The 22,974-nt window shown below is 39.4% G+C and overlaps 1 protein-coding gene across 1 annotated transcript in view; it reads right to left on the bottom strand.

The window, feature by feature from the left end:
• Window positions 1-22,974, bottom strand: part of NBAS (NBAS subunit of NRZ tethering complex) — a 275,617-nt gene that overhangs the window by 22,516 nt on the left and 230,127 nt on the right. The window contains exons 46-49 of the mRNA XM_081069547.1: window positions 20,617-20,819; window positions 18,259-18,348; window positions 12,865-13,060; window positions 695-834 (exon numbers count right to left, since the gene is read on the bottom strand). Of these exons, the coding sequence (XP_080925673.1) occupies window positions 695-834; window positions 12,865-13,060; window positions 18,259-18,348; window positions 20,617-20,819 (629 nt within the window). The remainder of the gene's footprint in view (window positions 1-694; window positions 835-12,864; window positions 13,061-18,258; window positions 18,349-20,616; window positions 20,820-22,974) is intronic.

Here is a 22,974-nt window from a genome sequence, read left to right as displayed (position 1 = left end):
AATATTTGAAAAAAGCAATTTTAATTATCTACCAAAAAATCCGAAAACATCTGTAAAGATGTATGTATCCCTATGTTCATCGCAGCATTATTTATAGTGGCCAAGACATGGAAACCAAAGTGTCCTTCGATAGATGACTGGATAAAGAAGAGGTGGCATATATACACAAAGGAATCTTACTTGGCCATAAGACATGATGCAACACTGCCACTTGTGACAACATGGGTGGATCTTGAGATTATCACGCTAAGGGAAATAAGTCAGATAGAAAAAGTCAAGAACCATTTATGATTTCATGCATCTGGGATATAAATCTGAAAGCAACAAATAAACAAGACAGACAAATGAAGAAACAAAAACTCATGGACACAGACAACATTTTAGTGGTTACCAGAAGGTAAGGGGAGAGGGTGAAGAGAGTAAAAAGGGTGAAATATATAATGACGGAAGGAGAAGTGACTGGGTGGTGAACACACAATGTGATATATAGGTGATGTATTATAGAATTGTACACTTGAAACCTGTATCATTTTACTAGCCAATGTCACCCCAATAAATTTAACAAAAAAGCTTGTCAAAAAAGTTAACCAGAAAATTTTTTTTTATATATACTTCTTTCATTTGGCTCTTTTGAAGGTACTGAATTTTCAAAACCACAGAAACAAAAGAAGTCTAATCATATGTGAATACTTACACATATTCATGACTCATAGGTGGCCAAGCTTGCAAGAGCAAAACCAAGTGCTGAAATTCAACCTCTTGGTGACTGGACTCCAGGAGCTCCATAAAGAGAGAGAAGCGGTTCTCTTCACTTTCAATGTCACTTACGTCCACCTGAAAGTTGAAATACACACTTGAAACTGATGGCAAAAGTTGCTGAATTGGTTTACAGAAGAATTCAATTTTTTTTTATTCTGATTAAACATTGTTTTGAAAAATTTTACAATGTGTTGAGAAAAGATTCAACAAATCCCCCACAAACCGAAAGAAAAAAAAACCTTCAAAAGCTCCATGCCTTACTCATTTCAAACCTTTAAGTTAAAAATTGTTTGGAACAAATCATAGGAAGGTTCTTAACGCTCTTTACCAAAAAAAATTAACACGTAGATTTCCACAGAACCGGCTTATTAACATTCAATGTGCTAATTCAAATTACTAAATTGTTTTATGTGAAATTATAAGAGTTCACCATATTAAACATTATCAGGATTTTTTTAGTTTAAATTACCCTAAATGCATTTCTAATTTTCAGCTGAGCATTATTATTGCTAAGTCTTCATGTTGTCTAGAAACTTTCTCTAATTTGAAATTAACGATTTTACTAAAATATATTTGTCATATGTTTCGGGTTGTTTTCTCCTAGAATCACATCTACATTTCTAATGTAAAAGTCTTGGTCAAACAAAGAATATTCATTTTTCCTCCCATGGAGTAACCAAATGATATTCCTTTTACATTGAGGTAGTCCTAAAACAAATCACATCTCCAAAACTTCTGTGGATAAAAAGGTTTGTTATTTTAAGTTAAAAGGCAGTTTTCAATATAAAAGCAAGCCAAAAGCTAGTTCTCATTTCCCAGGCTCTCTTTACATAAATTCTCTATAATTGGGTAACTAAGATTCAGATGATAATACTTTGAAAGGATAATGACAATGGATGGTTAGCTATATATTTGCTTAATTGTCTACACTAATGCATGTTTCCAAGACATGTAATTTAATGGTCATTCTGACTCTGATCCCATGTAGCCATCTGAAAAAGTCATGTTATGAATTCTGCATTTTCACAAAAAAGTTGATATGTACTATGAAGATATGGGTAATTACTATGGGAAGTCCTGCTCACCCAGGGACCGGTCAGATCCTTCAAAACCTGCGTTAAAGCCGCATGTCATTCTCCTATGGAATAACTGAAGCATTTTATGGTTTTGAAATAATTTTATAATCCAGTAAGTCAGTTGGCCTTTACAGAGCTTTGTGTAGAGAACAGCACAGATATTATTAGCCTCACTTTACAGATGAGGAAACAGGCTTATCTGTCCTGGCAACATAGCTAGCAAGTGGGAGAGCTAATGTCTAATTACAATCACATCGGGATGTCCTGAAACTAGGAGGCTCAATAACCTAAACAGGCTTTGAGTTTGGTCTAACTGGAGGTTTGCCAATAGTCTCTTGCCTCTTTATAAAGAAATATTAAAAAACAAAATCTCAGACTGAAGACATCCCTCTGTTGTTAAGGGACCCGGCCACCCTTGGCCCATGTGCAGCCTCGGGGCCGCTTCGGAGCTCTGCATGCCATCATGCACACTTCCGCCTCCTGAATTCTGACATTTCCTCTGCCCAGCACATTCTTTCTCCAGAAAGCTGTACGGCTCATTCCTTCATTTCCTTCAAATTTCTGAAATGTCACCTTACCGGAGAACGCACTGCGTAACGACCCTACGTGAAGTAGCATTCCCCACCCCATTTGTCTCTCTGTTTTTCTATTTTCCTTTTTAGCACTTACAAGTACCGTGCATTCATTACATGTTTGTTTATTGCCTTTCGTCTCCCGTGAGAATGGAAACTCCTTCAAAACAGAGACTTCTATTCGTTCACTGGTTTATCCCTAACACTTAACGCTTGATACACAGTAAACGCATACTAAGTGCTCATGGAGTGAGTGCAGTAACGAACGGGTATACAAAGTGAATGCAGCTAATTCAGCATTCATAAATATTTTAGCACAGAGCAACATCAACTATTCACAGAGGTGCCATAAATTGTTGGCTGTTGTTGTTTTATTAAAAACAAACATAAGGTTTAATTAGATGCCACCAAGAAGGAAAATACTTCAAACGTCCCAGAAACGGCAAATTTATTGATATTATGCATTGACTACTGACGCCTTGTTTAGGTGTATGATTTCTATAAAGCCCCTCTCTGTGAGTCTTAATTTTCCTTATCTGAAAAACGAGGTCCAAAAATCCTTGAAGTCTCGGGAGTTTGGAGGTGCTTGCAGGTCTGCAGCTGGGAAAAGGGTTGGTAAATGGCTGCTCTTTTCTCCCTGCGTTAAAATCTAAGTTTTCACAGAGTTTATTTGTGGAAAAGGTTTTACGTGTAAAAAATATGTTACAACAATTGAATGATGGGGCTCCAGTGTTCCCAGCGGTGTCAATATTCCAGTTTCCATAATTAGCTGCAGTTTAATGAATAATAGTAAGTTTTTCCTTTCCATGAAATGCAGTGTATACAGGTTATTTGCTGGATACCACGAGAAGGAAGAGATTAGGAAAAAGCGATTCATGCTTTCAACATCAGTTAGATTTCTTTCTTTTCAGAAAAGGGTAACAGCCTGTACATTCTAAGGACATTAACTGTCACAAGAGAAGGAAAGAGAAAAGAAACTATAAATTAAACTTTTACATGTTTGCTTTTATATTAGTGTACAAATAATAGTTTCCATTTCTAAAAAGTGTTTAGTGATAAATGTCTTTGTATAACGCTTTTCTCATGTGCACAAACTTTTTAAGAGCATGTCCTTGTCAGGACACATTTTCTTCTAAACACTCACTAATCATTTCAATTATTAGTAATTTACTTTTTTTATTAGTAATTGGCCCCCATGTTTAAAATATAAATGTGAAAAATACAGTAACTTACAGAATCACCCATTTTGTGCATGCACACTGGCACACTCCCACGTATCATAAAGGATTTCAAATTGTTAAGTTACTCAGCTCTTAAGAAAGCAGTTATAAATTCTCTACCAATGTAGCTACAAAAGCTTTACCTTATGAGAAGAAAATGGGCCTAAAAATGGACTTGAGCACATGCTTAACACATAATAAAGAATACACTTTGCTGGATAATCATTATATACGTTGATACACATGTTTCTTTTCTAGGAAGTAATGCAATCAATATTAAAATACATAATCCCAGCATCTGAATATATTTCATAAAAGTATAAGAAGTACAGAGAAGTGACATAAGTGCCCAAACAACTATAATGTGAAACGACCACAGAACATAATTTAACATAGAGGAAAAACTACCTGTAGGTGGCTATTAAGTGCTCCAACATACCTCCTCAGGAGACTATAAAATAAATGATAAATGGCAGTTTGATCAAATACGCAGCTTTCAAAAGAATGCTGATTAAGTCCAAGTAACACAGAAAAATGTTTATTTTGGAGACATTCCTGGACCTTTCTGAGGCGTCATTTCCTCTTCTGTATGATGAAGGTAACATATCTTTATACGATGGTTGTGAATATTGAATAAGAGAATGTGAATTAAACAGCCAGGAAAGAAACTGGCAGACGTCAGGCACACAATGATATTGTTTATATTGTCAACTACATAATATGCTATATACAAAAAAGTAGAAAGCCAGATGTGTGCTATGCTTTCTTCTAATAAGAATTATGTCTATAGACTGAACAGGACAGAAAAAGAAAACAAAGAAATATGGCCATTTCAGGGTAACAGAATCGTGGGTTAACTTTATCTTTTAACATTTACTTGTGCAATGAACATAGTATTTAAAATGACTCTTAAGCATTGCTTTCCACAAATTAGCGAAAATAAACGAGAGAAATTGCCTTTTTTTTTTTTTACTATGTTTTTATTTTTGTCTGTTTCCCTAGTGGAAACAAAAGGCACATATACCTCTTTTAGTACCTCCATCCTTTCCCCAGTGAGCTGGGGATGAAAATGTCCAATATTTTACAAGCACTGTGTAGATTTTATACTGACACCACTAACTATACAAAATAGGACAAAGGGCGAAATTCAAATGTGACTCAAACATGAGGGTATCTCTTTCCCTTTTGTCTCTGAAAGCAGTATGTCTTTCTTCATTGCATGAGGTGACTTTAGTCCTTGCTGTACGTCAATTTGTCAAGTAGCTGCAGCCTCCTTATCAGACACAGTCACTGTCCTTGAGAAAGTGGACTGAGTCACCTCTTCTCAGACGAAGACAGCTTTCACCTTAAATGTCTCTGTGGCTGCTGGACTTGAACAGAACTATCTTAAATTGAGGCACCTCCCCTGAAATCTGCCTACAGGCACTGACAGCTTATTTTACCTGCAGGTATTTGTGGATATGAAATAGGTATCAGTGCAGATAAAAGTACTGTATAAACAGAAAATAATTACCAACATGGAGAGGATTATTATTGATACTAGTAATGTTAATCACTATACTGTCTTCCATACAAGTTCATGAGCTGTTAGGCCGCTTCTAAGGGACTCACATGATGACGCTTGATTTAAAGTTGCCAAGCAACTGCAATTCCTTTCAGGAACACAGTAAGTCAGACTGAGCTGTCTGTATGCAGGGCTTCAAAACACAAAACAAACAAAAATCCCTACTTTGACAGATATACAGAGATAAAAAAGATGACAGAGCTGATTTCTAGGATACTGGACCCTGTCTGTAAAGCTACCCCTTTAGTAAGGTTTCAGGTGGCCAACTCTGTCTGTTGTGTCCACTGGGTCCAACCCAACTCTCTGGTGAAGGAAGTCAAAGTTTTAGAAAACCAAACAGTCATAAGCTGTTGGGCTCTGTCATATGCTGGTGGACTACCCCACCAATCTAAGCAGTATTTAGACCCATGCCTAGTACATAGTAAATACTCAATAAACAGTATTGTAACTAATAAGTATAGTAATTAGTTATTATTAGACAAGAAAATATCAACAGAACATAAATTATGATCACATCCATTTCTGAGTATGAGTTTTATTAAATAGAAAATATAAAATTGTGGAAATAGCACTAAAGTTTAAATACTGAAAGTCAGGTAGCTATTTTTTGACAGATTTTTCCACTTCTACAGAAAAGAACTAGAGTAGATATAGGTACTGAGAGAATTCCATAAGTACTCAGTCTTGCACTGCTTGTAATAAAAGCAGAATGTGTTATTGAGACAGCCTGAAGATTCAAACCACCTTCCCCAGCCCATGCGAAGGGTACAAGGTCTGCCACGGGAAGGTGTCCTGATAAGGAAAACAGAAATGAGGGCACGACCATATGCGCTGGTGTACTTCAATAAATACATATTTTCACTTGGCTAAATATAATGTGAGACATTTTTTAAAATGAGACATATGATAGAGGAAAATACTTTGTGTTAAAATAAGAAGAGAAAGATGTTGCCTTACAAATTTTTCCTCTAGGACAAATAAGTAATCATGACATAAAATAATAATAATAATAATAATAATCCCCTATAAATACATGTGTGTCTAATTTAAAGAGCTGCTGTTGAAGCTTCTGTTTTAAGGCCAGACTTTGTTTTTTTAGTTCAAGTTGATGAAATATTAATAGCATAATTCATGGAGCTGGAAAGTTTTCACTGTAGTATATCACTCACACTCAGATTTGAATGTTGGCCATGCCACTTAATAGCTCTGTGACCACGTGAAAACAGAGGTTCTGTGAGTCTCAGTGCTCTCATATGTAGCAATAAGGTAATAATGCCTAACATATCACGTTACTTTGCGAATATAACATAACACGTAACGTAATACAATGCACTATCCACACAGAAACACACACACCTTTCTACGTACCTAACCTGGAGTTAACACTGAGTGACTATGGCAGCTCTTAGTATAGATAGTTCATTACTATACATCGTTCTGCCCCATTCTAGCATTGAGATACTTCGCAAATGCCATGTGTTGAGTGGAGTGATAAGATCAGCTATATCAAAGGGTTATTATGAGGCTTAGATGATGTAATATACATTCAAATCCTGGTGCCTAGAAGGCCCTAAAACACCCATGAAAACTAACAGTACATGTAGCATCTCCTGCAGCAGCTTTTCAGCTTACTTGAAAACAGATTTTTGCTGTAACATTCAGTTTTTATTTTGACTCTAATTTTTTTATTCCAGTTAGAAGGCATCCAGAGAGACTTCTGCAGCACAGAAGAAAACGGTAGCCACTGAATTATATGGCTTCCTATATATTCTATATATAGAAAACCTATACATCCTCCAAAACAATAAAGCACAAGAGCACCTAAAACCCATATATTCAGCACAATTACAGGCTGGGAATCTCCAAACTTGAGAATATCATTAAGTGAAAAAGAAAAACCACAGATGTGATCCTGCTGCTTCTCGGCATCTCCCTTCCACGCGGCCTTGGCACCACCGAGGGAAAACCTGCACAAAACCCTGGGGCTCTCCTCAGTCTGGCCTGCTTCTTTGCAGTTTCACCTCTGGTGGCTTTGCCTTTACGCCTGCACTACCCGCAGCTGCGCTGAGCTCAGTTCAAGGCCCCTCCCAGCAGTCTCCGCTACTGCCTCCAGGCAGAACAGCTCTGCCCTCCCGCAAACCCCCACACTTTTAGCCTATTTGCTTCTTGGTTTCCACATGTGTCCTCCACCCAATTAGAGGCCCCGCACCAATGGGGTCCATTTATCCGGACTGGAGTTAGAACATTGCATGTTATTATCCCATTTAACCCTCACAACCACTGTATACTGTTTCCATTTCATAGACACGGAAACTAAGGTTTGAGAAGTTTAGCAGCTTTTCCAAGGTTGCGGAACTAGTGAGTGGTGAAAACTGCGATCTGAATGCAGGTCTGTGTGGTGAAGAGCCCAACACTTTCCTACTAATTGCCTCGTCTCTTCTTCTATTGCCAGAGTGAAGAGCATGTAACCTGAGCCAGAAAAACCTTCCGTGAATATGTCACCGAGTGTTCTTGTCCAATAATGCGGCACTTCTCAGAATATTTGAACGGAGCAGCAGCTAACATACACAGCGCTACATATCACAGCGAAAAACCCTAAAAGATGAAGCAATGATTTCTGTTCTCTGATCAACCTCATGACTCGTCAGGCCTAATCACATTCAGCCCTTATTATTATTAAATCCACAGTGGAACGAGTAAAAGCCCAGCAGAGCACACTTTCTGGAGGCCACGTGTCAGTGCTGCCAAGTGGGAAGAAGTGTGGTACTGGGCCAGAAACACAGGCTTTGGGACCAGGCAGAAGTGGCTTTGAACTCCAGTTCCATCATTCACAGCAGTGCAACCTTAAACAGGCCACAGGGCCTGGTGGAAGCTCAGAGACGGTGGTGAGCACCTTGCAAGGCTGTTTCAAATGTGCACTCACTCTACACTCCACAGCCCCTCTCCTCCCAGTGATGCCAGTGACGGGAGGGCAACACTTTAAAAGAAAGAACCCATTACTTGTAAAAAGAGACTCTCAAGGTCTTCAAATACTTGAAGGACCCTGTAAATATTGGTGCTCTCTCTACTTTAATCATCTTAGGTAAAAAGGCACACGGAGCTCTATTCTAACATTTCAGATCTTCTGCTCCCAATCTGAACAAATATGCTGTGACTTGTACACTTCCAAAAGAGAAGCAACTGTCTGGTCAAAAATCACTGTCAGCAAACTATGGCAAATTAAACAGTATCAACCTAAGAGCAGCAGGCCGCTCCATCAGGAAACCTCTCCATTATTCCAAGCAGACCATTTTGCTCGCATGCGAAGGGGAAGGAAGCGACGTGGGCTAGTCCTTCATCCTTCATGGCGAGAACATCAGACTGAGTGTCAGGAACCTGGCCCTGCCATTTTAAAGGTGATTTTGGACACGATTTTAAGATTTAATATTCATTTATTCAACAAATATTTAATGAGTGTCTGTAAGATCCCTGTTCTCATGGAATTTATATTCTAATAGAAGAAGATACACATCATATAATAAACAGATACAAGAATAGGTAGGTAGAAGTTAGCAGATAGTGGGTAAATGATTAGAAGAGAATTAAAAGGGTCACAAAATTGATTGTGACAGGGTCACTAATTTAGCAGGCAGTCATTTTAGAAATGGTGATATTTAAGCTAAAAATCTGAGGAAGTAACTTCCTTTCTGGACATCCATCTCCTTTTCTATAAAATATAATTACGGGACTGGGACGCTTTTCAAAGTCTCCTGTAGTTCTATAAATCTAATTTCATGCCTATTTAAGGGATATATTAAGTAAGTATGTGTGCACATATATTTTTAACATCATATATTATCGTATATTTGATTAAGCAAATCATACATCAGTGAGTCTTAGCTTTGAAAACATGTAAGGTAACAATAAGTTCTTTACAAGGAAATATCACTTTGCATACTAAACTTTTCTGTTATTCTTTGAGCTCTGTCTGACAAAGAAGTGTATTTTTTTGTTTTTTGTTCTTTTTGGCAAATGAAGCCAAACTGGCCTCTGACAGAAAGGGTAAATATGTTTCTGCATTTGTCAAAGTACGCAAAATACATGAACTTGTAATGAGGTTAGAAGTTGTCTTAAAACTAATTCTTTCTGGTTATCACTTACAACTAAAAGTTTAGAAATTTTAAAAGATGAAACTCCAAGCCACATGTTCCTATTTACATAAAAACAGGGGAAAACAGGTGATGGGGTATGGAATTTTTTAAGGAAATATCAGTATTTTGACCCATATTTTTCATGCACCAGTTAACCAGAAAATTACAAAACCTGAAAAACTCAGATAAATTGTACATAGGCAATTAACACAATACATCCACCCCTTCTCCCTCCACTTTCTGTTCTCTTCTTCCTCCCTCTCCTTGCCCTATAAACTGGTGCACATTTCTGGAATAGAAATGAAGGCCTCTCAATCTGTTGAAATATGAGAGCCTCTGAATTTTTAATTCTGTTAACTAATCATTAGAAAGCTAGGAATTGCTGTCTCTCTGAGAACCAGTGAGGTAGCAGGCTCCACAGACTCTGTTCAATTTTGTAGGAGCTGGCTGGTTTCCCAGCAACGCATTGATTTGTCCGGCCACTCCTTTGGGCACCTCAAGGATAATTAAATATTAAGTCCCTCTTTGATGTATGCAAAATCTGCCTAAGAGGATTACCAGTCACAGTAAAGGTAGCGGTTCCATATTTTCTGGTCATTGAACATTGTAATGTCACCATCTATTCTTATCTTTCCTCTGTAAGAATCCATCGCTATGCTTAATATTAGCTTTGGGAATGGAGAAGAGGATAGGAAGAAATAAAGACGAACGAGAACCCACGCAATCCACATATTGGGGTCTTTTAGGTGTTTGGTATATAAAGATGAAGATGACAGTTTAATGTGTGGAAGAAATGACAGATGAGGTGAGTAAATCATCTACTATCTCCTCCAGTTCAAGGTTCCATTTTACACACCAAGTGGCCAAGGCTCACAGTTAAGAATCTTCTCTAAGAAGATTATAGAACAACCATAGAGGGAAGCCGGAGACACATGCTTGTATGTGTCCACTAGTGCCCTGAACTTTTCACTGCTCTAGTGAAAGGTAACCCAGTTTTTAAAAAAACCATAAGAGAGACGACCTCATATTTCAATGACGTGCATAGTTCTGTGACATTTCAGAAGCAGTTGCTGTTTCTATTCTGATGCCATGCTTTTCCTGCATTCTTTCTCCACAGAGCAGACAGGTATTTACTAGTATAAGACAGAGTGCCCCCACATTCACTTGCCCTTCAAAACAGATTTGAATCAGAAATGATAGGCTGACATGGAATACTTAATTTTTAAAGGAGGAGGAGGAGGAGATACTTGCTGATTTAATTTATTTTTGGAGAAGATTACAGATGAATAGCATAATTAAGGAACTATTGTAGTTTATTATTTTCACTACCAAATACTTGAAGAAAATCAGATCATAAGTTGCCAAGAACAGGGAACTTGTTCTTACCTGGGGGAAAGTAAGAGTCAGTGGGGAGGACATGAGATGACTTTTACTGGAGTCATGAGACGTCTAGGAGAGAAATTTTCTAGAGGGCCTGAAAAAGTCTGCACCATCGAAAAAGCAGTGATGAAACGAGGAGCTACGCACAGACTTTGCAAATGAGAGAAAACAGTTTGCACTCAGTGCAATAAACTCAAGTCCGTTTAGAAAGTGCATGGAAAGGGACTCTAGACAAAGCTGCCTTACATCCCAGATTTAGAAGAAGGTACGCTACAAAGAAATAAATTTCAGAAATCTCCAGAAATCACTGAAATCATGTAAAAGTTGCAACTTGTTCTTAGAGTAACTGGAACATTGAGAAATGCTTAAATGAAAAAAATATATTATTTCTGAAGCGTTTCGGCCCAAATATTAAAGTGTATGTTCTAGTGCTTCAACATGACAGGTAAGACGGATGCTTTCCCCTTTCCCCGGTTTCCATGCTGCTTCGCAATATTTTCGGTATATAGATTTGACATAACATGAAGTGAGGCTCCCACCAGAGAAATGAGCCTCATCATCCTGCCAGGCTCCAGCCATGAAGGAAGATGAAATTGAGAAGGTTGCGAACTTGAAAAATGGAGGTTCTGTCAGTAGAGTGCATAACGGAGGGGTCATTCATTCACTTCAGGATGAGGCAGAATCTAAAGTTCCACATGGCAAACATCACGGCGCCCAATTTAGAGCTTACCTCGGCGACGCTACAGAAGCCTTCACATGTGCTGAAAACAAGCATACGTCCGACATCTATTACACTACGTCAAGGACCGGAATGTATTGCATAGCTTATTGCATGTGTGTTCATACACTACTCTTTAAAAGGGCTAGTAGTGGTCCCCTAATGTAATTCCAGGCAAAATGATGAAACTAAATATGTTGATAAAGTCACAGTGCTTAACAGATAGTACTATTCAGGTTTTAGCAGTCTTTAATACAATCCTTTGGCAAGATTAGAGAATCGTTGAGAAGCACACCTTTCTGGAATCTCAATGTCTCTAACTCTACTGACTAGATTACAGCATTCACCCATTTATCTCATGGCGGGAAACAAGAACATATGACAATAAGTATGAATATGCTCTGAGATGAGTCGCAAAAATATTTGGTGTGTGCTTAAAAAAGAAATTCATTGTTCTTTGAATGTAGTAGTAAGAACATATAAATTATAAAGCAAAGCTTTAAAATTAGACGGTAAACCGAGTTGGAGTCAGACTTCTAGGAAACTCTCCCGCAGATCAGATTATCTGAACCCCTAGAAAGTTAGTCTTATTCTCTAACTTTTATTGGCATATCGTCTCCTCTGCACGCTAATGCACTTGACTGAAGTCAGGGCTCTAAGATCCCATGTCTTTAGACTACAACAATTTAGAATTTAAGCCACTCTTCAGCAGCCATCGTATTTCTTTGATTTAGAAATTAGTATTCCCATTTATTCAATCAACCAGTATGTAAGCTCTGAGTATGTGCACAGCAACCTGAGAGGAAATCAAAAGACTGGAAGTACATCCTCCAGGTACTCTGAGTTTTCACAGTAGCAGGGAGGCAACACTTTTAATAACAATTACAACAATAATTAATTAAAGCTCAAGAGTGAACTCAAAGTTCAATTATGTTTGAAATGGTCAGGGAAGGCTCCAAAGAAAGGATGGACTGAGTGGGGCATGGAGGATGGAGAAACTGAGATCCACTGTGACAGTATTTCCATCTAAGTACAGAAGAGAAGAGAGGGCATTTGAGTAGCTGGGTAGAGCACGAAAGAAAGGAATTAGCTAAATTGCACACTGCATTTCCGTTTAGATCTGTATTTCTCCAGGGACAGGGTGAGCTGCCATAACTGGTACTGTGGAAATCCCTGACTGTATCTTTTGAAGAGAAAAATGGCACACACGTGTTAAGTGAGTAAGACAACATCTACTGTGCATATACATACTAAAGCGCATGGAAAAAGAGAAACAAACTTTACTGCACATATTTAACTGCCACATAGCTGGACCGATGAACGTACTGGAAATTGGCATGACCAGGCCAACTATTTACTGGAAGGCAGTTTAAAGTCATCAAGAAACAACCTCTGATTATTGTTAACAGGGAAAACACTCCCTAAGCCATCATATGCTCCCTTACCTGTCTCTGGGGCCACGTGGCTTTGAGAATGGCTTCTGTTCTAAAGAACACGAGGAGCTTGCTATCCTCCTCACTCAGGTGGAATGACTGTCCCAAAATCTGCAGCACCTGGATGCGGGGCCTCACGGGCCTTGTGTCATCAGCACAGAAAGGCCGCAGCCACGCCAGCAAGTCCTCGGAGGAAACCAGCGCTTCTCTGCAGGGCAGAAACCAGGGTGAGAAAGAAACTCCTGAGTCTTTTTTATTCTTCCAGTAATCAAATACAGTGATTGACTTCAACACTTACTCCCTGGGTAACTATTTCTTCTTATTGAGAGGAAAAATTTAGGTTTTAATTATAGCAAACCATAGCAGGTAGTTAAACTGTATAAAATGAATGTAATTTTTAAACAGTGTCACATTAAAATGAGTTACATAAAGCAGATAAAAATCATCATTAATCAATATGTCCTTAGCTACGCTACTTCTTACACAAAGTTTAATAAGTAGTATGCTGATTTCTATTAACAATACTAATAGTGCAGGCACCGCTCTAGTAATTTTATATAAACTAGTTGACATTTATATATTACTAGTTGACAATAATTATGCAAAGTAGTTACTATAAATTCCACTTTATTTTATGGTATTTTAGTTTTTTCTACCTTTACTGAGGTATAATTGACACATAACAGTGTATTAGTTTAAGGTGTATAACAGGATGATTTGATATATGTATATATTACAAGATGATTACCATGGTAAGGTTAGCTACCATCCACCACCTGACAGTGCTACAATTTTTTTTTCTCGAGATGAGAACTGTTAAGATCTATTCTCTCAGTAACTTTCAAATATACACTACAGTACTGTTAACTATAGTCACTAAGCTGCCCATGTAAATTCCATTTTATAGATAAGGAATTAGGCTTCATGGCAGTGAGATGATACTCCCACAAACATCTACAATGGTACAATCCTCAAAGCCCAGGTCCTTCCTCTGTGAATTTCAGTATGGTGGTTAGAGTATCAAATTTCATACTACTCAAAATATAACATATGAATGCCTGGGTGTTAAAGAACCGTGTAGTCTGCAAGGATTCAGAGAAGAGGATATGTTGTATAACTTTCTACACAGTATCAGAATCCCTTTTCTTGTAACCCCAAGGGGACCATCTCAGGGAAAAAACTTATTTGATGGGAATGTCAATGAATAACTATCAACATCTGTTAAGACGTTATTCATCAGAAGCCTCACTCCCACAAGGCACTGGTGACTCACGACAAAACACTGAATTATACAAGTTTGGTTGTAACCAGATCCTTGCGAGGCTTCCGCAATAAGTCACTTAGACCGAGTCCCAAATTCCACACCCTGACAAGACCACAGACTTTCCTTTAAAACTTCTAAGAATAAAATTCTACAATGACACTAAGTATATCTCTAAGTATGCATTTGATAATATACCCGTCAATACAATTTTATGGCAATTTAAATTAAAAAACAGAATTTATCATTTGTATTTAGGAATAAAAGAAACTACAATTGGACATTTATGAACAACTGGATTAAGCAGTTCCTAAATTTACAAAGTCATTTGTTAGTTTTAGCTATGAATGTGCTTCTTAATATGTATTAAAAATGGTAAAATTGGGGTGCAAAAAAGTAGAATTCCACAAATATTTCCTGAATATCACTACATGCAAAGTTAACAGACAGTACAGTGTACTGGAAAGAACTTTTTTTTGGACTTGCACGAACCCATCAACCCTGGCCCCGTCCTTTCCTAACAACTCTAGACAAAAGTCATGAATATATCATCATTTTCATCTTATAGTTAAGTAGACAAAGGCCCTAAAAGTGTGTTTCTCGGAGTCCGTGACACCAAGAAAATGCACATAAAGCACCTGAGCCCAGTGTGCAGCACAGAGGAAGTACGCAATAAATAGCAACCATTACAATCGTCACTATTTCTATTATCAGCCTCATCCAAGTCTGTGCTTGATGACACAGATGAAAAAGTACAAGGCTTCTGCCCTCAAAGAATGAATAATACAATGGAACAGGACTTTAAAAGGGACAAAGTAACGATTCTCCAAATGACTACTATAAACTGTACAGTGAAAATGGAGAAAGAACCAGGAAGGCTTCGTAGAGGACATAAGGTAGGATGTGTATAAATGGAAAGGTAGGAAAATATAACCCAGACAAAGGGAACAGCAAGGAGGGAAAATGGCCAAAGATTTCAAAGAACACAGCACACTCAGGGAGCAAATGAGGCACTGATGTCTGGGTGGGGAGGCAGAGGGCAGCGCTGAGGCAGGACAGTCTCCTCACCTGGACAATCGAGGGTTTGCAGACAAGGCTGTAAAGGTAGTGCAGTTTCACACTTTGAAAGCACAGGCTCTGCGGTTGTCAGACCCGGATTCAGGCCCCAGACTTACCACTTTCTGAATGTGTTACATGGACCAAGTCACTTAACGGTTCAGTCTCCTTATTTGTAAATTGGAGATGAATAACAAACCCTTCCTCATGGGGTTGTTGAGAGTTAAAGAAATGCATAAAAGAAAATAGTAAAGCACATAATATCATTATCTAGTACTGACTTTAATTAGTGTAAACCGTTATTACTGGGGTATTTGGTCTTACTTCGCATGGAATGGGAATGATGAAGGATTTCTGAGCAGAATATCATCCTCATGTTAGGGATTAGAGAAGCATGCGGGCTGGGGCAGGCTCACGCCCTTTTGGTCATACACAGCCTGCGGTGGCCAAAATACTGCAGCAGGGGAGTGGGTCCTCCGTCCTGTCGGTGGCTGTGGCTGTCAGCAGGGCTCCGTGTCACAGAACATGATGCTCCTACACTGTGGCCACTTCCAGAACCGCTGGGGACTGACTGCCTCACAGGGCACGAAGAGCAAGAGGGAACTGGATTTCACTCGCTCTAGTGGACCTCTCTCTCTCTCTCTCTCTCTCTCTCTCTCTCTCTCTCTCTCTCTCTCTCTTTTTCCCCTCTCTCCCTTTCTCCCTCTCTCTCTCTCTTCTGAGATGATGTATGCCTAACCTAAGAGCATGTAAAAAAAAGAGAAAGAGAGAGAGGGAAAGAGCGAGCTGACAATGTGTATGAAGAGATGATTTGCTATTTACACAGAAGCCATGGAGGGCAGTGGAAGTTCAAGTTACAGGGCTGAGACTGAAGGAGGCTTGTTGTGTCACCAAGAGGGAGGGTAAGAGGCACACAGGCCTGGAGTGGCCTCCTGGAGCTTATGCAGTCACGTGAGGCCAAGTCAGAAGTGACCTGGCAGGGTTCCTTTCAGAAGAGCCAGAATCCCATGTCACTCTGCCAGGCACATTGTGGGAAGGGAAATTGTAGTCAAGGGTCTCGGGTTTAATGTGACTCAAATACTTGCCAGGAATAAAAGTTGTGACTTTGTCTTTCTTCCTCTTTCTCTTTTCTAAGCAAAAAACAAAAAATTCTCTGAAGTTTTGTGTGTTAACTTGTTATTGTGTTTCTGGAATAAAAAGTAAGATCCTGTTCTGTATCTCCAGTCCCTAATGTCTTCCTCTTTGGAAACAGAAGCTTAAAAGAACTAGTCTGTATTCAAGAGACCCAAGTTGGAGTCTTCTGTATATCTGGCAGGAAATTCACTAAGAAAAGCACTGCCTTCTAATCTTTTTGAGGTGTTTCCAGTGGGACACGACCGAGAGACCCCACTGGAAGGGGCTTAAAGCAATGCCTGTGACGATCCCTTTCATCACGTGAGGCCAGGGCCCAGGTGGGCATCACCTGAGCGCAGCTGTGCAGCTGACAGCAGCTCACTGGGGAGCTGCCGGCTGGGAAGGGCAGCGGCTAGATGGCGCCTCCCTCCGGAAGGTGGCTGAGTGTTTCCCCGTGCTGGATCCTCAGCCTGAATACCATCAACCCCCTCCTCCTTCTAACAGACTCCTACTTCTTAGATCAGGCCCAGTGCTGCCCCTGGTGCCTCCGCCTGGACCTCCCCAGGGAGAGCAGACCACTCCCTCCACCTTGTTTTGTGCACAGCGCTTACCACTCTATAGTAGACTAACTAGGGGCGATGGGCAAGCTGGTCTCCCCTGCAAGACTCTGAAGTCCTCGGGGTTAGAGGTTATTTCTGACCCACATTTAACTCCTCGTGACTTGGCATAAAGCATGGTACACAGGAAACATGCAGAAAATGAATCAATTTCTCATCAGAATAAGAAGCCTAAAGTGGCCACTGCCGAAGCTAAAGACCCACAAATAAAGGGGTTTAGAGGAATGTGCAAGACAAAAGGCAAAGTAAGGAGAGGGTTCTGCTTGCGATGCTTTCCCATAGGCAGCTGTATGGCTTATCCTCTGTTCTTTCGCTCAGACCTGTGGCACAAAGCACTGTATGGAAACACGCTCTAAAGGCACGAGTGCTGAAACGCATGACGTGGAGCCAGCCTGGATTCCTGGCTCTACTTCCCAGGTCTACGACTCTGGGAAAAGTCAACTTCGCGCTCTGAGCTTTCCTATTCTCATCTGAAAATGGCAACAACATATGCAGCCATCAAATAATAATAATCACTAAATCACTAAAGACAAATGGAAAAAAGTTACATTAGCAAGAAAGAAATGTTTATAGATTTTGATCCAAACTAGATAAAAATGTTTCTGTACCTGAACAATAACTACATAGAAGATAATGTGCAAATAAAAACAATTACATCACTGAATGGAACTATGGGGAGTTTCCTCAAATGCTTCTTTATCATCCTTGTATTGTATTTTCCATTAAAACAAGACAACTGGGGCTAGGGCTTATAGGGTTGACACGGATATCAGACACATGACAGCAAACTGTGGGAGGTACTTAACTGTTAATTCATTGGTGCCATTATTCCTATCAGTGCAACTGCACCTGAATGAAACGTTATTTCTAAAATGGCATTAGAGACACTAGCTTTCTAGACTTATAAAGCCTATGTACTCTTAGTCCTCAGACAAGACAGATCTAACATATAGAAAGCTTTTTTAAAAAAATATATACACTCCAGGAATGTCCATGCTTAGCCGATACAGTTAACCCCTTGGGGACGTGAATCCCTTCCCCTCTAAGAAGCTTAGAGCAGTTCCTCCCCGGCCTCTGAGGACGGAGGTAAGAAGACACGCTCTCCAGGCTCTCACAGCCAACAAGGCTCAGGAGAGAAGGTGAGCATCCTCCCGGAGCTGACGGGGAAGCATGCAACTGTGGGAACCGAGTCTCCATCTGCAAAAGCGCCCCTTACTCAGAAAGTGCTCAGCTTTAGCTTCAGAAACGTCTAGAAACGTTGCTTAGTCCTGGAAGCTTTGTACGTATGGACAGTAAAAGTAATTCTGAGACTCTGAGGGAAAGCCATTAAATGAGATCGCAAATACGTTCTCGTCTTACCCATTGTCCACACTGGCGTGGATGGCTGCGACCACACGTTCCAGGACCTGGAGTGGGTCCCCTGGCCCAACGAGGTCAGCGCTGCCTCCACTGCAAAGGGAGAGAGAGGAGACTGACTGAGAAGAGGCCCAGCCTCAGACACAAGCATGGCACCTACTCTCAGGTGAGCATGGCTGCATGCTGGCAGCACACACTGCCAGCTCACAGCCACCCGTGGGGTGTGCTACAAATGAACTGAGCCCCACACTACATGCGAAGGACATGGACATGAAACATTTTCTGGCCTTAAGGAACGCACAGTCTAATTTACATGCGTGGTTTCATATCGAGAGAATAACGAAACCTACCTGCATTTGCCATTCAAAAAACATTCAATACATGAGGTATTTTAAATATTAAATATGTAACAATCATCTAAATTCCCCCCTTGACCTTTTATCGAAATACTCATATCTTCATGGTACTTAATAGGTATCAGGCACTGTGAATTGCTTTATATGTATTCTGCCATTTAATAATCCCTACAGCCCACGAGACAGGTACTATTATTATGCCCATTGTACAAATGGGAATGTCTGGAACTCGGGTGAATTCTGAAAATGTAACAGAGGAAAGAGAAGTTTTAGAGGAGTTTCCTGAATAATTTAAGTTTTACGGCTTAAATCAACTGCTGGATTCAAATATTTTCTTGCCTTTGTTATTTTATGTCTACTAAATTTTGTTAAATTTCTCAAAGGCAAATGTTATGGACATTTAGGAATTTCTTTTCTTTTGAAAAAGAGGTAGCTGAACTAATGTTCCCTTTCCTTCTGTTGCTAAAAGATTTAATTCACATTTATTGAATGTCTTCTCTGTATTTAGCACAACATTTATTAGATCAGACCCAAATCTTTAGTAGAACTGGGTGAAGGGAAAGAGGCATATGTTAGGTCAGAATTTTATAAATGTAAAAATATCACGTCCTTTTATTTTAATTATTAATGAAAATGCAATTGTTTGGAAATAAACTAAATGTATCAAAGCACTAATGTTTCAAAATGTTTATTTTTGTGAACTCCATCTAAACCTTGGTTTAAGAAACAATAAAAAGAAAACTATGGATCAAAAGATACAAAATGTGGCAAACAAGTATCATCATTTGAAAGAGGAAAGTGGTTCTTATAACCACCACCATCGAAACATATTATTAATAATAGAAAAAAGTTTTATTAATTTGGCATTTATTATTTCTAAAAAATGTCACATTTTATTTCTCTATATATAAAATTACCAGATACCTCAGAGCATTAAGGTGAAAACTGTCTGAAGCTAGGGTAATTAAACTGATAAAGGCTCATTTGATTTCAGCTGCTGAAAACTGACATGCGTTTAATCAAAAAGTTCCTCAAGAGCCATACAGAATTACAAAGAATGCTTAAAAGGAGAATGAATTAAACACAACTAAATCTTTTTTAGCCTAATTGTATTATTCACAGAAAGCACTTGATGCCTCGTTATTTTCTTAGCTTAACCTTCCCCGTTTTTCTAATCCTCTTAGATGAATTCCCATAAAGACACCAGCATATCAGCATAAAGTTAGAATTCCTCAATTGTGGGGCTTCTTTTTGCCATTCACTGCAGGTAAATAATGTCTTAAGACACTTAACAGATGTCTAACTTCTTCAGTATACAATTAACCTTGCCTTGTGTAATTCACAAGAACCTCTGGGAACCATTTTCCCACTGCTACAAGGAGGGGAAATTAGAAAAGGCAGTATCTGAAAATGCACCCTGTGCTCACATGACAGTCTGACACTCAGCTGTTTCCCAGGCCATTTTGGCCTTTCCCTTATTTCAAGCATAATTTGGGGGCAGGGGGTGTCTAACCAAAAGTTAGCTAGTTTCTTGACATATTACACACAATACCAATAATGAAACATTTTCATGGTTCTCTGTTCTCAAGACATAAGACTTTGAGAAATCTACCAAAACTCTCTCTCACTTTTATAAAGTACTTCAGAGTTGACATAGTGCTTATGCGTGCATGATAGTTGTAATGCAGGGTCTCTGATCCCGCTCTCGGCAGGTGGACGGACACAGAATATGGTGAGGCTGAAAAGCGGATTGCAATCGTGTGGCTCCTGTTTCCTGTGTCTCCAACCCAGCTGCCAGCAAGAATATAGTGGTATGAACCCTCTATCCATGGCTCCGTGGGTGGTCCTTTTCAGCCTCACCATATTCTGCGTCCACCCACCAAGAGCAGGACCAGAGACCCTGCATTACAGTGGTATTTTATCTTTATGACAACCATGAAACAAGCACTGTATGATTGGCAAAATATCCCCTCCGGTTTTCCTCAGTGACTGTTTCCCAGCTTACCTCAGTGCAGAGATGATTTTCTTTATTGCACTCTGTACTATATCCTTGGGGGAGATGTCAAGAGGGCCAACAGCCACCTCCATCAGCTGCTGAATCATCCTCAGAGGCTGACCATCTAAACACATGGCCACAGCCTGCTCCTGGAGTCTCCCTCTGTCTGATCGGGACAGATCGTAGAGGTAACTGTACTTCTGCAGTAGTTCCTGAAAAAAACAATGTGGTATTCAACACCTGAATAGCCAACACAAATCAAACGTATGCATGTACACAGTGCACCATTTTGGAGATTCTCAGAGTAAATCCATCACAACCACAAACCCATGAAGAACGTGCAGTGGTTGTCTAGAGCCTGACTTGGCCAATTCTTAGTGGGCCTTTGTGACCTCTGATTTCAGTATCTGTAAAGCAAGGATGACAATAACAGGGTCAGTGAATAGAGGGGTTGTGACCATTCAGTGAGATAACATAACACAACGTCAGGCACAAGACAATGCTCCTCAAGTGCCATTTGTTATTATGATTGTGCTACCACCACATAACAGCTATAATGTATTAAGCCTCTCCAGGAACCCATGGATGGAGCGTACGTTATTTAATTTAATGCTTACAATTATCCCTCAAGGAGCTTTAATTGGTCAATTTTATCAACAAGGCAACTAGAGACCCAAGACGGTAGCATGCCCGAAGTCACACGGCTAGCCACTGAGGGAGTCAGAAGCTGAAAGACTGCTCTCCCCAGTCCCAGGTCCCTCATTGATAATACCTGTAAAAACCAACGTTTAAGAAACGGGACACAAACTTGCTTTCAGCATAGCCAGTATGGGCGCTTCGTGCTCACCACGCTATCCAGGTTATTCAGTCTCACACGTACTCCTGAGCACACTATTTCATCTTTCAAAACAACCACACGATATTTGATGATACCGAAGAATTACTGTTAGTGATTTTTTTATTGTGTTACTGTTGTAGTGGTTATGGTTAAATATGTCTTTCAGAAGTAGACATGGAAGTATTTATGGATAAAATGAAACGATGACCGGGATTGTCTTTAAAATAATCCACAAGAGCAGGGTGATGGCAGGTAGGGGTATGCATGAAATAAGATGGGTCACATTCTATTAATTGTCGAAGCTGGGAGCTGGGCACGTGAGATTTTGTTTTACTGTTTTCCCCACTGTGAAACTTTCTATTAAAATTAAAAATGCCTATGAGTTAGGTAGGGAAATGGCTAGTACCCTCCCTGAGACAGAAGGGGACCGAGTCTCCATCGGGTGAAGGCCTTTCATTTAGACAGTCCTATCCTTGAGTTCTAAGCTGCTCTTTTGCCAGTTATATAGTTAGAGGTTAAAAATCAAGGCCTAAACTTAAAAGGGACAAATGTATGACATTCAAAGTTTATTTCCAGCATTTGCTATGAAAGGTGGCTTAACAAAAACAAATAATGTCCAATTTAGGAACCAGAAGAGTCTCCTATTGTGGACCATCTAGGGTCTGACTGAACAGCATTGCAAGTAGCCATTTGGTGCCTTTAAACCAACAAACACTGTTTTTGTTAATAACCTTCTTGGCCTCAACGCACTATTCTAGTCACTGAAAGATAGTATTTGTTCCAAGGACAGTAATGACACTTCCCCAGATTTGAATATAGTATATTCAATTAAAAAATAAATATTTTAAATTTTTTTAAGTAATGAAACAATTTTACACTAATAAGTATAAATCACTTTTACTTGAAGAGTCAAAGTTTACCCCAGTTGTTGTAATTATGGATTATAGCATTGTAAATGTCAGCAGGATAAAATCAAGATTGGTACAACCGATTTGTTCCCTGCCAAGCCTTCTCTATTGCTCATGCCATTATTTAATGTTATCCATTAGACAGACTAAAAGACACTGAAAAATAGAAAACGAAATAAAAGCTGCTATCAGACTTCTGAATTCTTCCCATTATCTCTTCCATGAGGGGTTTGCATTTATTGTCTCACACAAATGCTGACGTCTTTCATTTGTTCATTATCTGAACTCCTCTCCACTGACTGGTCTTTCTAGTCGAGAATATTTTTTACAAGCTAAGAATACAGTTCAATACACATGTGAGGTTTACCGTGTTTCCCTGAAAATAAGACCAGGTCTTATATTAACTTTTGCTCCAAAAGATGCATTAGGGCTTATGTCCAGGGGATGTCACCTGAAAAATCATGCTAGGGCTTATTTTCTGGTTAGGTCTTATTTTCGAGAAAACACAGTAAGATACAAGACCTCTTACGAGTTAGTGGCCACTCACGAGTTCTCTGACCATAGAACTAAAGGGGTAAATGGAATATTATTTATATATATCTAAACATCGTTTTCACCTAT

This window comes from Rhinolophus hipposideros (genome assembly GCF_964194185.1).
Source record: "Rhinolophus hipposideros genome assembly, chromosome: 12".
NCBI lineage: Eukaryota > Metazoa > Chordata > Mammalia > Chiroptera > Rhinolophidae > Rhinolophus > Rhinolophus hipposideros.
This window is presented reverse-complemented; position numbering and strand designations above follow the sequence as displayed.